Source organism: Oncorhynchus kisutch, linkage group LG14 (assembly GCF_002021735.2).
Source record: "Oncorhynchus kisutch isolate 150728-3 linkage group LG14, Okis_V2, whole genome shotgun sequence".
Classification (NCBI taxonomy): Eukaryota; Metazoa; Chordata; class Actinopteri; order Salmoniformes; family Salmonidae; genus Oncorhynchus; species Oncorhynchus kisutch.
The window spans coordinates 37,104,193-37,119,598 of NC_034187.2; the positions used below are offsets into that span (position 1 = coordinate 37,104,193).

General features: G+C 43.3%; 1 protein-coding gene across 1 annotated transcript; it reads left to right on the forward strand.

Annotated features, from left to right (window-relative positions):
• Nucleotides 1–15,167, forward strand: LOC109903898 (ADP-dependent glucokinase). Its single transcript, XM_020500908.2, has 6 exons — nucleotides 1–374; nucleotides 7,366–7,525; nucleotides 10,548–10,738; nucleotides 10,822–10,918; nucleotides 11,083–11,219; nucleotides 11,591–15,167. Exons 1-6 carry the CDS (start codon nucleotides 182–184, stop codon nucleotides 12,295–12,297), a joined length of 1,485 nt encoding a protein of 494 aa, XP_020356497.1. The 5' UTR covers nucleotides 1–181; the 3' UTR covers nucleotides 12,298–15,167.
• Nucleotides 15,168–15,406: the final 239 nt, after the last annotated feature.

A 15,406-nucleotide genomic window follows, 5' to 3' on the forward strand; every position in this document is an offset into this window, starting at 1 on the left:
GCTACTTCCGCTTTCTTGTCACTCCCCCTCCGCAGCTTCCTGGGGCTGACCCTGTATTCACGCTTGAAACCAACAACACAACCGCCTCCCCAGGGACACTTGTTTTGTCAATCCAGTTTGTTTGCTAGACTCGTCGTAGCTGTTGCCTGGAGGACCGCTGGCCAGTCCACAGCCACTGGCCATGGAGCAAGGAAGCGGGTTTTCATTCATGAAGTATGGGACGGCAGCGTCCTTCGCAATGGTTCTGCTGGCGTACTGGTTCCGATCTCCAGGGGAGTCAGGACTAGATAACAGGCTTGACACGGTGCTGTCCTCCCTACTGCGGGCTGAAAGCAAAGTGGGGATGAACAACGCCAGACCCAGGGTGGCGATAGGTGAGAATCCTATATGACAAGCTAGCCTAGCATCAGTTACCTAGCTAACGTCAGCTAACCTTAGTCCTTCCTTTCATGCGCAGAGAGGAGGGTCATTCCTACAAACCAGTGCATTTTGGATAGTATATCTTTATTTTTGTTGTTGTATTCTACCAGAGAAAGGACGTTAGACTTTCAGAAAAATATATTAGTCAAACTCGGCCACATAACATTTGTTGGTACATTTTCCAAACGGTTAGGTGCATAATCCTAACAGGGTGGATGGAGGAACCTTACAGGTGTAAATTAGCAATAGCTCTGTGAGTGAGCTGATTGAGTTAGCATAATGGTGAACACTTGAACACTATTTTAACTTCTCTATCAAATATATTTAGACATTTGTTAATTTTCTCATTTAACCTAACAGGGAGGAAATGTATGAGTGGGAAATACAGACTAACAACGTGAAAAATATACAACTGAGTGTTTTATATTTATTGAACTTTGCACCGTTTTTGCACAAAATAAATGACGACACTGAATGTGGTGTTATTGTAGGAAGGGGTTGTTTTGTTAAAGGAGAATTACAACAAACTAACCGGGTGGAAAGTGATATTAGTGACACGCACATCTTAAATAAAATAATAATAAATACAGTAATCATGAAAAAAAGTTATTGATGAGAGACTTGAACTATGGGTATTATGATGAATTTGAAATATTTTTATGGCTTCTATTTCTGGTGGAAGTTGATGAATGACCCCCAGGGGGCATGGCGAAAACGCCAACATCTACTGAATATAGGAGCAAAAACAATTAGCTTTGATGTTTAAACGAGTTTGGGTTGGTTAATGTTTAGGGGAAAAAAATCCCTAACCGAAAACCTTTATTTTATTTGCCGCGGATATAAAGTGCTCCGCACGTCATGCTCATTAACAGTTGGAAAAAATGGCAGATAGTGAGTTAGGGAAGCGACAGCAGCGAAGTCCTCTATGGCAATACTTTTGAGAAGTTAAATGAGAAGGTGATTAAATGCAAACATTGCGAGGTGGAATTGTGCTGCAGTACAGGTGCAATGCTCAAAGGGAGACCCAAACCTTTGATGGCACCAGTGCGACAATGATCAAATGATTGCAGTTGATATGCAGCCAATAGTGGAGAATGTCAGCATCAATACCCCAATAGCATATCTAGGACCAGTCTAAAAGATGCTTTGATGAAAAACCGTGAAGGCCCTGAGGGAGAAATTGTACAATAATTGCACTGCAAACACAAAGCTCAAGCTCTCAAAACACCATACGTGGCGTTAACAGATTGTTGGACGTCTATGAAACACATCACTGTAACAAGCCATCACATTGATGAGAAGTGGGACATGAAGTCCCATGTACTGACAACTGAGACCATGGAGGAAAGAGACAACAGAGAACCTAAAACCATTGTTGCTGAGTGGGTGGGGACAGCAGTAAGGTAAACACTGTCTGGTGAGGTTGTCAGGACTGCGCCTCCTTAGTGGTCATGTGAAACACGTACTTTTATGATTAAAAAAACAACGTTAAAATTAAAACAAAATGGCAGTTTAAACTTTTAAGGTGTATTTTTTTATTCTTCCATTTGTCACATCCCAATTCAAAATGCATAAAATTCCATTTAAAGATCGAAATTTTTGTGTTAAGGTAAAGGACACCTGCCCTTATTGAAAGCCTTTTGGAATCTTACACTAAATAAGTGATATTTCCTGGGGACAGAAAAGGCAACGCACACTAGGAATGACGCAGGTGGTTTTTGCCTTTTTATGGGGTTTTGGATTGCATGAAAACCATCTGGCCAAGCAAGCACCAACAGCTTTTTATAAAACCATTTAAACATATTTACAATTGTGGTTGATGTATCTTATTAGCTAGCTAGCTAATGAGCCAATAAATCAATGCAAATTACTTGGTCTGACTATTTAGGCTGTAATACACCCTGAAACTAATGCCAGCAAAATTGTGTACATGTTCCTTACAAGCCAGAATGTACTCACAGGAAAGTATTGTTTACCAAACCTTGTAGAGAGTCGTTAGGTACATGGTTCGGTTTGGCACCGAGGTAAACGTTAGTTTTTATATGGGATATTCGGTTCTTTCATTAATAGCTATTGAACCAAGCATGCCATGCCAATGAAAATGGTATATTCTCAATCAGGGGAGGATGGAGATGAATCCTTAGATTTGTTTGTGTGCATTATATTTTTGTTTTGGGAGGATTTCAATCTTCAAAATAATCTACAATTTAAAAAATGGTGTGGATTGTTTTCCATCATCCCTTGATTCTGAATATACATTTTTTTTTCATTGTCATGGCATGCTTGGTTCAATAGCTATTGAAGAGAGGACCGAATATCCAATATAAAACTAATTTTACCTCGGAAGGAAGTTCCCACTAATGCTGAACACATGTTGGCTGCTTTTCCTTCACTCAGTGGTCCAACTCATCCCAAACCATCTCAATTGGGTTGAGGTCGGGTGATTTGTGGAGACCAGGTCTTCTGATGCAGCACTCCATCCCTCTCCTTCTTGGTCAAATAGCCCTTACACAGCCTGGAGGTGTGTTGGGTCATTGTCCTGTTGAAAAACAAATGATAGTCCCACTAAGTGCAAACTAGATGGGATGGCGTATCGCCGCAGAATGCTGTGGTAGCCATGCTGGTTAAGTGTGCCTGGCCTCCACAATCACCCAACCTCAACCCAATTGAGATGGTTTGGGATGAGTTGGACCTCAGAGTGAAGGAAAAGCACCCAAGAAGTGCTCAGAATATGTGGGAACTCCTTCAAGACTGTTAGAAAAGCATTCCAGGTGAAGTTGGTTGAGAGAATGCGAAGCTGTCATTAAGGCAAAGGGTGGCTACTTTAAAGAATATCAAATGTAGCTGGAGACCACTAAAGGCATTGTCTTTGTAACTGTCATAATTAGTTTGACCAGTTTTCTGGTACATTCTACCCCCTAAAGCCACAATTATCCTTGTTCTTAACTGACTTGCCTAGTTAAATAAATAAAAAATATATAATAAATACAGTGAAGACTCAAAAGCCACATTCATTCGTTTATTCATTTTCTGAAATGGAACGTTTTTATTGTTCAAACTAATTATTCAAGGCTCACTATTTTATTTTAAAACTTAAAATCCTTGATTGCATTTCAAATCATGAATGACTCGTGTGATGACATGAACGAATTAATGATTTGATACAATTTGGAACAGTGTGTAACACTAAATAAATTGTAAATAATACCAGAGGCTGTTCTAATGAAGAAAGTGTAATGCCTTTAATACAGCAAAGATTAAAAACAGCTGAATTTGTGAAATTGTTTACTTGACATGTTGCATGAGGCCTGGTGCTCATGGAATCAGTAGGCTATTAAAACCTGTCTAGGACTGGGGTTCTGCTAGTGCAACCCCTCGCCAACAGCCAATGAAATTGCAGGGCGCCAAATACAAATCAACAGAAATCTCATAAATCAAATTTCTCAAACATACAAGTATTAGGCACCATTTTAAAGATACAATTCTCCTTAATCCAGCCACAGTATCGGATTTAAACAATGCTTTACAGCAAAAGCTCCACAAACTATTATGTTAGGTCATCACCAACTCACAGAAAAACCCAGACATTTTTCCAGCCAAAGAGAGGAGTCACAAAAAACACAAATGGAGAGAAAATGAATCACTAACCTTTGATGATCTTCATCAGATGACACTCATAGGACTTCATGTTTCATGTATTGTGTATGTTTTTTTTCGCTAAAGTTCATATTTATATCCCAAAATCTTATTTTACATTGCCGTGTTATGTTCAGTAGTTCCAAACCCTGCAGTGATATTGCAGAGAGCCACATTAATTCACAGAAATACTCATTATAAATGTTGATGAAAATTCAAGTGTTATGCATGGAACTTTAGATACACTTCTCCTTAATTAATGCAACCGCTGTGTCAGATTTCAAAAAAACTTTATGGAAAAAGCATAACCTGAGAACGGCGCTCAGAGCCCAACCCAGCCAGAGAAATATACGCCATGTTATATAGTCAACATTAGTCATAAATAGTATTATAAATATTCACTTACCTTTGATCTTCATCAGAATGCACTCCCAGGAATCACAGTTCCACAATAAATGCTTGTTTTGTTCGATAATGTCCATCATTTATGTCCAAATAACTTATTTTGTTAGGGCATTTGGTAAACAAATCCAAAAGCGCGTTCTGGTCCAGTCAGACGAAAAGTTCAAAAGGTTATATTACAGTTGGAAGAAACTCGTCAAACTAAGTATAGAATCAATCTTTAGGATGTTTTTTATCATTAATGTTCCAACTTGAGAATTCCATTGTCTGTTAATAAGCAATGGAACGAGAGATACCTCTCATGTGAAAACGCGTGACTGAGAACGAGGCTGCAGGCATACCCCTTAGTCAAACAGCTCTCAGCAGGCCCCCCTTCACAGGAGCAGCCTGAAACAACTTTCTAAAGACGGTTGACATCTAGTGGAAGCCGTAGGAAGTGCAAAATAACCCATATCCCACTGTGTATTCGATAGGGGCGAGTTCAAAAACTACAAACCTCAGATTTCCCACTTCCTGTTTGGATTTTTTCTCAGGTTTTTGCTTGCCATATGAGTTCTGTTATACTCACAGACATTCAAACCGTTTTAGAAACTTCAGTGTTTTCTATCCAATACTACTAATAATAATATGCATATATTAGCATCTGGGATTGAGTAGGAGGCAGTTCACTCTGGGCACGCTATTCATCCAAAAGTGAAAATGCTGCCCCCTATCCCAAAGAAGTTTAAACAAACACTCAGGCAACAGAAGCAGGATCTGTCTTAATTATCCTATGCTATTATACACATAGCAACATGGTCTTGAAGAAGGTGCCAATTCAACAGCGCACTGATGTGTTTCTGAACCGTGGACAGTGCCCACTATCCAATGCGGGAGAAAGCGCATTTATTATAAAATAATATTTTATATTGTTGCACCATTGTTCTTATGTAATATAACCCTGTACAATTTCAGTAGCACGTCTTAGACTGATGGACTTTGCCATCCCCACGGCCTCCACAATGGACCAGTCCACTCAGACCGGTGCGAATCGGACACATTATACTTTTTTTGTGCTACTGTTCGGCTGAAGAAATCTCGGTCGACCAACAGCCTATCGACCAGTCGACTAATTGGGGTCAACCCTAATCTTTCCTAATCTAGGAGTAGGCAAAAGAACAAACAGATCTGGGACCAGGTTAGGGCTACTTAGTTCAAGCATGGAACCTCTGGAACCAATACCGATGACATGCTGTCCATAGTTCAATCAAGATAGCCACACCTGCCCTGCTCTAACCCCAACCCTCGTACTGGAGAGCTACTTTGGTTCTGAGGCTTTTGTTCCAGCCCTGCTTTAACATACCCGGTAGCTCTCCCAAGATGGGCCTAGTGATAGTGCAATTTTATCATGTGCGCACGTCAGTTTAGTCGCTAGTTAGTCATGTCCTTCTGAGTGACTTTACTGTCATTGTGTGTTGACACATTTCTGAATGGATTTTGCATGCACCTTGATTTATGGTAGCATATTTACGAAGCACAGAGTACTGTAGTACAGTTGAAGTCGGAAGTTTACATACACTTAGATTGGAGTCATTAAAACTTGTTTTTAAACCACTCCACAAATTTCTTGTTAACAAACTATAGTTTTGGATAGTCGGTTAGGACATCTACTTTGTGCATGACACAAGTCATTTTTCCAACAATTGTTTACAGACAGATTATTTCACTTATATTTCACTGTATCACAACTCCAGTCGGTCAGAAGTTTACATGCACTAAGTTGACTGTGCCTCTAAACAGCTTGGAAAATCCCAGAAATTGTCATGGCTTCAGAAGCTTCTGATAGGCACATTGACATCATTTGAGTCAATTGGCGGTGTACCTGTGGATGTATTTCAAGGCTTACCTTCAAACTCAGTGCCTCTTTGCTTGACATCATGGGACAATCAAAAGAAATCAGCCAAGACCTAAAAAAAAACGTGTAGACCTCCACAAGTCTGGTTCATCCTTGGGAGCAATTTCCAAACGCCTGAAGGTGCAACGTTCATCTGTACAAACAATAGTACGCAAGTATAAACACCATGGGACCGTGCAGGGGGTGGCAGCATCATGTTGTGGGGGTGCTTTGCTGCAGGAAGGACAGGTGCACTTAATAGATGGTATCATGAGGAGGAAAATGATGTGGCTATTTTGAAGCAACAATTGTGGTAAAATGGCATAAGGACAACAAAGTCGAGGTACTGGAGTGGCCATCACAAGCCTTGACCTTTATCCTATAGAAAGTTGTGGGCAGAACTGAAAAGCGTGTGCGAGCAAGGAGGCCTACAAACCTGACTCCGTTACACCAGCAGTGTCAGGAGGAATGGGCCAAAATTCACCCAACTTATTGTGGGAAGCTTGTGGAAGGCTACCCAAAATGTTTGACCCATGTTAAACATTTTAAAGGCAATGCTACCAAATACTAATTGAGTGCATGTAAACTTCTGACCCACTGGGAATGTGATGAAATAATAAAAATATTAAATAAATCATTCTCTCTACTATTATTCTGATATTTCACATTCGTAAAATAAATTGGTGATCCTAACTGACCTAAGACAGGGAATTTTAATCTGATTAAATGTCAGGAATTGTGAAAAACTGAGTTGAAATGTATTTGGCTAAGGTGTATGTACACTTCTGACTTCAACTGTATCTCACTCCCCTCTGCCACCTAGTACATCTGTCAGAGTACTTGGAGTGTTACCTCTCTCACTCTGTATGAATGTTGGGGCAGGCAGGCGGGGCAGTGGAAGTAATTGGGGGGGGGGGATTGGTTGCTGTGCTGGGGGCATCAAATTATGTTCTCTCTGTCTCTGAGATTCCGGGGTTGCTTTGTGATTGTGTATAGTTAAATACTGTTCTCACCGTTTCTCTCTCTTCCTCCAGGTTTAGGGGGTTGTGTTGACGTCATCGTGGATGGGGTGACATTGCTGAATAAGATCGGCCTGCCGCCCACAGGCCAGCCTCTCCACCATGACTACATAGAGAATGCTGATCAGCTGGCACAGAGCTTCGCTTACTTCTTTGCCCCGGGAGCCGCCTCAGAGTAAGTGGCCAAGTCCCCTTGTGTGTGTGTGTGTGTGTGTGTGTGTGTCTTGTGACATTTCTAGTGCACGGTGTTAATGAACAACTAAAGGACAAATTCTGAGATCCTTTACAAAGGCATTCGGTTACACACACACACACACACACACAGATATGCGTTCCTTACAGACCAGATCAATATACACAAAATAAATATTTTAGTAAATAAAGTGATAAGCACACAGTAATTAGTCTCTACCATCATGTGTGCTCTTATTGATGGTTTTATGGTGTTGGAGACAATTGCATGTTCTCAGTATTTGGCTTTGGAATTTCAATTAAAAAGTAATAAAATAATTAAGGTCATATTTCATAATGCATTTAATTAAAACATTTTTATTTGAAACTGAACTCAAACTGTGATACATTTTGTTAGATCTTCCTCCGTAAATCTGATACCCCAATTAAACAATAACGGGCATGGTTGACGCCCCCCCCACCTTTCTCCCGGCACTTACCATTGTAGCGTGTCTTCTTCAGATAGCGTTACAGTTCATCTTCCCAACAGCACATGTAACTCTTGCCTGTCACATTTGATGGCCCTTGGTAATGTCCCGATTTTTCAATATCCAAATAAGTACACAAGTCTCTCACCTGAGCTACCACCATTCTCTCGTCCATTTCTCCCACCAGTACACCAAGAACATGAAAGAAGTTTGAATGTGATCTCTCTCCATGCTCACTCCACATGCGCTGTCTCAGGACCCGTACCCAGATTAATGGCTCGGACTCTGATTGGAGTGTTAATTCACTGTTGCATTGAGCGCCTTTGTTGCTCTGTCCAGCCGGTTAAGGAGGGTTTTGAGGTTCACACAGGGTTTGTGTGAACCTCAAAACCTACCATGCATTAAGTGATACCTCACTCCTACCATGCATTAAGACACGATCTGACGTCACCTTCCATGATAACCTCAAGAGAGGACAGATCAGAACAACAGTTTAGTTCAAGAAATTCTGATTCAGGAAATCCAGAAAAGCATTGACTATGACAAATTGTTACATTCCACATTTTCTTAACATTATCTCTATGACAAATATCAAAGCATAACAACATACTTGGGGAATCCCAACAATCCAGCAGACCCAATCTGGTGAAATTTGTATCAAAACAAAGACAAAAATGAGATCAGCAATACACATCACAATCCATTTGGAGTAACTGTCAACTCTCCTTAACATATATTTTTCCTTCTCTATACAGACTGAACAAAATACATTAGTGTATTTACCCAAAGACCAGGGTCCCAGGGAACTGGTAGTTTCCCCTTTGAACACATGATTCACATTGCTAAATCAAAAATAAACTAACTTGAATAACCAATCAACTTAGAATTACAACTCTTAAACTCCATAAGGAAATAATGAAATCCCATAAAGTAATGGTAAAATAGAATAGAGACTGGTGTTTCTCATTCATTTTTATAATTAAATCCCACCTGTTTCGATCATTTCTAGTGAGATTGATCTGGCCTCACCAGAAAGTCAAATATTTCATCTCCCGTTTCTTTCCCTGTCCTTCCAAAAACCCTTTTAAAAACATTTCTAACATTTCCATAATTCTGCATACCAAATTCAAAAGACCCCACAAAATAAATATCCCAGTATCAACAGCACTAACGCATATTCATAACTGGTAAGTTGTGTGAGCGTGCTGGGGTGTGTGGTAAACCGTAGGTCAAGAAAACATGAACAGGCGCTATCTGGGAACCACTGTCCTTACGCCAATCATTAAATGTTTGTTTTAATACACCCCATCGTTTATTTAGCACGTACTACCCTTAGACATGGTGACATTCTTGCCACCGAGTCTTAACGATTCACAGGTCTCTCTTCCCCATGATTCTACATAACCACTGCACCACCATGTTCATGAAAAAAAAAAAAAATGTAAAGTTCATTTTAGGTTTGGTAAACCCCTGTGCTAATTCCTCGTGTCCCCTCCACCTTTTCGTCCATTCTAGAAATCTATTTCAGAATAAGACAACATAAAATGTCAATCTATTTCATAATAAAATCACATAATGTCTCATGAGATTAAAAACATCCTAAGGTTTTCTGAGTTTGCGAGGAGTGTTTGGCCAGATAATTATAATTTGTTACGTCTTTAGAATCCATCCCCCTGGCATTTCACCTAGATTCTTCAACCCAAAATACTTTTCCCTGTTAGCCAATTTCTCATCACAAGGAATCCGCGATATTTAATCCCTGCCATCTATTAAAAAGTTATCTTTGAACCACTGTTGATCGAACGGGGGCTATGTAAAATGTTCCTGTCTCGCTGCTCTCGAGGATTTGTTGCAAACACTTGTATAGTAGCATTTCCTCCGACTGCAGCAGGTTCCAGGACCACCTTACACTCATTCTTCCAATGCCCGATAGCTCCCTGTTTTAGTCCCACATCGATCACCCTACGCTTTTGTTTTTTCTCTCCACTTTTCTTTGTCTTACCTTGGCCATTGAAACCACTGTTAGTGACTTGATCACAGGTTTCAAACCTGCCATTAAAGCCGAAGTGCAAATTCTATCAATGCACTCCCGTACCGTCTTTTTGCAGGCAAAAATGTATTTGATTGATGTATTATATTAAGTTAAAATAAGTGTTAATTCAGTAAAGTTCATGTTGTAATTGTCATTATTACAAATAAATGAATAAAAAAAATCTCCTGATTTAATCGGTATCAGCTTTTTTTGGTCCTCCAATAATCGGTATCGAAAAATCATAATCGGTCGACCTCTAGAACCTACCCTACACCATATTTACCTGGTTCTCGCAGAGGAAAACCTCCACTCAGGACCTATCCTTATGGAACCTACCCTACACCATCTATTTATGACCTTAAAAAGCACTAATCTCTCAGCACTAACACACACACTTCTAAAATGTTTTCCTGGGCTTGGTTGTGTAACTCTTTAAAAGCTGTGGAGTTTACATTCTAACCCTCCCTCCTTTTTCTGGTACCCTTCAACCCCCCCTCTCCTCTCAGGCGTTTTGTGATAAATGACACCTTGTTCAGTCAGCTGGTCGAGGCATCCCGTGAGTTGCCCGACAACCGCTGGGCCATAGGTGGCAACGCCCCGGTGATGGCTGGTCGCATGGCAACCGAGGGCTGCGACGTGTTGCTAGGGGGGAGCTTCAGCCCTGACTTCGCTGACATACTGTCCCAGCACATCACAGGTACACACACACACAGTACATGCGTAACACCTCCCTCCTTGATGCCATCCCCCACCCACCTCCCTCCCCCTCTGTCTCTCCAGTTGCAGGTAATGTGGTGGAGGAGCCTGATATCCATCTGATCCTGGAGTACCCATCAGGAGCCACCTGGGGCCAGTACACCGCCCGCAGAGCCAACAGGTGTGTGTTAATACTAGAGGGTGTGAGATGAACAGAGTTAGATTATTCATGGTGTGGTTGCATATCAAGACCTTCACTTTGTGTGTATGTGTGTGTGCGCGCGTGTACCTATGATGTAGTCCATTATAACCCTTGCCCTGTGTCACTAACCTGTGTGTGTCCAGGTACATAGTCCACAGTGATGACCATAACCCGTACCTGGCGTCGCTTCAGGACTTTGAGGTGAAGCTACAGGACTTCCACCCTGACCTGCTGGTGGTGGGCGGGCTCCAGATGATGGACAGCTTCCCCTTCCAACGGGGTAAGAGGATACTCTGCCACCCTGTCCGCGAGCTTGTTCCCCAATTGGGAGGTGTTTTCAGAGCAGAGCTGGTTCCCATTGATGTGCAGACTGTTGGTATTATAGTGGTCTGTGTTGCTGTGAGGGAGAGAGTAGCGGAGGGAAGGATAAGAGAGCGGAGGGGAAGGCAGGGTTGGTTCCCACTGCTGCCTCAGTCACATAGGCCTCTAGAACTCAGCCGGCATAGGAAGCACGTGTGTATAAGGAGGGTGTGGGGATGTATCCAATGCTGTGTTTTCTTTGGCCAGGAACATGCCTTTGTGCTGTCAGACTGGTTTGACTACTTTGGATAAGTTCTCTCCCCCTCTAACAGCATCTCTCTCTCTCTCCAGGTGAGCGGGAAGCACTGCTCTCTCGGCTCGGCAGTCTCCTCTCCTCCTCCTCCCCTCGTACGGGCGTCCATTTTGAGATGGCCAGCTTCGTGGATGAGGGTCTAATGGGGGACCTGCTGCGTCTGATCCTGCCCCACGCCGACTCTCTGGGGATGAACGAGCAGGAGCTGCCCAACCTGCTCAGCCTTCTGAGGGGATCTAACGTCACAGTGCTCTCTGACCCTAACCCTCGCGTTGCTACCGTCCTCGACCAGATGAGGGCGCTCTACCGCCTGTTCAACCAGCGCTACCGCGACGCTAATGAGGATAGCGACATGGGCGCTTACGCCACTAGTGCCAAAGGCCGGCCGCTGACCCGGCTCCACGTACACACCCTGGCGTTCCAGGCCATGATCGTGACGCGCGGCTCCCAGTGGAAGAACACCATGTCTGCTGTGGCCAAGGCCTCGCTCACCGCCAACCGCCACGTGTGTGGCTCGCCGGACATCGACCCCAGCAAGGCGCGCCTCATCATGGACGAGTCTTTCTCGGTGAGTAGTAAGGAGGGCAGCCAGCGGATCCCTCTAGAGGAGACCAGGCCCGTCAGCTGCTGGGACGAGGAGGACTACGAGATCTGTGTGGCGCCTGTCCTGGTGTGCACCGAGGTTTACCAGACGGCCGGGGGAGGGGACAACATCTCTGCCGCAGGACTGGTGCTGCAGATCTGAGCCATTGATAGCGACGAACGGCTAACTCTGACGAAGCGTTAGCTTGACAGGGGCGGCCAACTCTGCTCCGGGGGGGGGGGGTGCACTCTTTTGCTCCAGCCCTATTATAACACACTGAATTCAACTATACAAGATCCTCATGAGTATCTGATAGGTAGGTCCAGAGCAAAGGCCAGCACACCTCGTAGCTCTCCACTAGGATTGGCCCCCTAGGATTCACTGCTAGGCTAACGCGCCAAAGGGTAACACAGAGAGCTATGATAGCCAGCTATCTCTCTGGAGCTCCACAGACTCCTTGAATAAATTCCACGTTTGTTTTAAGTCAGTAAACCAAACGGACAGAAAGACAGACAACCCTTCCCATAACATGTGAAGACTTTAGGCATTCTGTTTTTAGGTGTGTTGATTTTTGGTTTTTGATTGTTTCATGTTGTGTTGCCGGTGCAATGCTAACACAGGGTCCAGTGTGTCTGTGGCAGGGCCGAGCCTGCTCCCCCCCCCCCCCCCTCTCTCTCTCTCTCTCTCCTTTTATCTCCTCTCCCCGCTCTCCTCCTGAGCTCATTTCTCTCCTGTCCTCTCTGAGCAGTATGACCCGAGTGAGACTCACACACTCCAGACTTCTATACTTCCTGTCAGACAGACCGTGTCAAGACAGGCAGCTCATTCTCTCATTCCGTCAGAAGATGGAACACATCTAATAATACTACCCATAAACCCCCCTGGGATATATAGTATTTCCTCATCCAGAAACAAGAAGAAAAAGTTTATTGGACACATTCAAATAGGTCCCTCCCTGTTCTGTTTAGTTCCTCATTAATACACCCCTGCTGTGGGGTTTTCTTCAACCATGTGTGTGTCGGGTCGGTCGTGCAACGGTCCAGACACGCATCACATATCCACTATTTTCCCTGTAGTCTCTTACATAGATCCGTATCTGTCTTGGAGCTGTTATCATAGTTATTCATCCCATTCTCTCCCAGGATATCAACACAAAAACCCAACATTCCATCAGTCCCACTATTTCAGACGTTCTGTCCCTGTGTCCTAATGTTTTGATTCTTTTTTTCCACAAGGGAAAGCTTTAGTTTGATATCTGTGATGTTATTTTGGGGGGGGGTTTCATGTAAACCAGATTTAATGCTGGAGACATATGAGACTGAACTCGTATGTCTAGGTCTGCGTTCATACAGGCAGCCCAATTTGTATATTTGTTCACTAATTGATCTTTTGACCAATTCGATCAGCTCATTGGGCAAAATATCAGAATTGGGCTTCCTGTGTAAACACAGTCTATAATTAGTTTTTAAAAAATGGGTTTTTAATGTATATACATATTGTTGCTTGATGCTAAACTCAATCTGGCCTGTACATACAATCCGCTGTAATGTTGTCTTCGCGCTGATTTCATGATTGACAACAGGGAGTGCTTCTCTTATGTCTGTAATGTGAAACTATTTGACCCTTTACATGAGCATGTATTCTTCCCATGACCTCCTCACTCTGTATCATATCATTGTGTCACACACAGAAACACATTAGGCCCTCCGGTTGTTTGAATGACTCCTGCACGGGCCACGCACACAGTGTTAACTGTAAGGCGCTTTGGCTAAAAGTGCCTGCGAAATAATATCAGACACACGTTTGTCATTTTAAATGTACTTTTCTATGGAGAACGGCCCGTGATCTCATCTGCTGTGAAGGGAGACTGGGTGCATCCCAACAGTCTCTGTGGCTTTCTCTCCCTGTTTCCTGTATTTAATTAGCACCGACCTGCACATATCTCAAATCTTCATATGAGCGCAGATGAGAGGAAGCCACTGTACTAAGGGGATGTAGATGACGCCTGCATGCTTGACAGGGTTTCTCTGCTGCCCTCTAAAGGCTGTGTTTATTTTGAGACCTAACACCATGCCACTTCAAGTGTCCACCCCTCTGAGTGACTGATCTGCAAGCTTGTGTGTGTGCGTTCCTGCCTGTCTGCGCCTGCTTTGCCCAGACACGCATGTTATGAGTGAGTGTGGATGCTTGCGGAACATACTTGTGTGAATGTGTGTGTGTTGCTCTGGCTGACATTGTTGTCTCAGGAACTAGCTGGTCTGTTAAGGAGACCTGTAGGCTCTGGGAGACCTTAAACTATATGTATGTGGACACCCCTTCAAATTAGTGGATTTGGCCATTTCAGCCACATCCGTTGCTGACAGGTGTATAAAATCTAGCACGCAGCCAAGCAATCTCCATAGACAAACATTGGCCTTGAAGATCTGTGACTTTCAACGTGGCACCGTCATAGGTTGCCACCTGTCTAACAAGTCAGTTTGTCAACTTCTGCCCTGCAAGAGCTGCTCCAGTCAACTGTTAAGGGCTGTTATTGTGAAGTGGAAATGTCTTGGAGCAACAACGGCTCAGCCGCAAAGTGGTAGGCCACAAAAGCTCATAGAACAGGACCGCCTAGTGCTGAAGCGGGTAAAAATTGTCTGTCCTTTGTTCCAAACTTCCTTTGGAAGCAATGTCAGCATAATAACTGTTCGTGAGCTTCATGAAATGGGTTTGGAGTAATGTAAAGCTTGCATCCATTGGACTCTGGCGCAGTGGAAAACATGTTCCAACATCTGGTGGAAAGCCTTCCCAGAAGAGTGGAGGCTGTTATAGCAGCAAATGGTGGACCAACTCCATATTAATGCCCATGATTTTGGAATGAGATGTTGGACGAGCAGGTGTCCATATACTTTTGGCCATGTAGTGTACTTCCAGATGGATTGGAGGACTTGGTTGGGTGTATCACAGTACATGGAGGAAGGCTGGCTCATAGCCACGTGGGTTGGTTTATTCTGATTGACTTGGGAGAAATAAAGAAACACACATTCCATCTTCTGGTGTCTATCCTGTCTTTTATTTACAGAAAGTCATTTCTCATTCAAACCATGTCTGAATCTCGGACATAGTCTGAGCCATCAAAGTGTAGACCCCTCAAACTCCACTCTGGACCTCGCAGCCAGCTCCACTTTTTCATTGTTGCCCTCTAATCAGGGACTGATTTAGACCTGGGACACCAGGTGTGTGCAATTAATTATCGGCTATAACAGAACACCAGCAGGCTCCGGACCTCGTA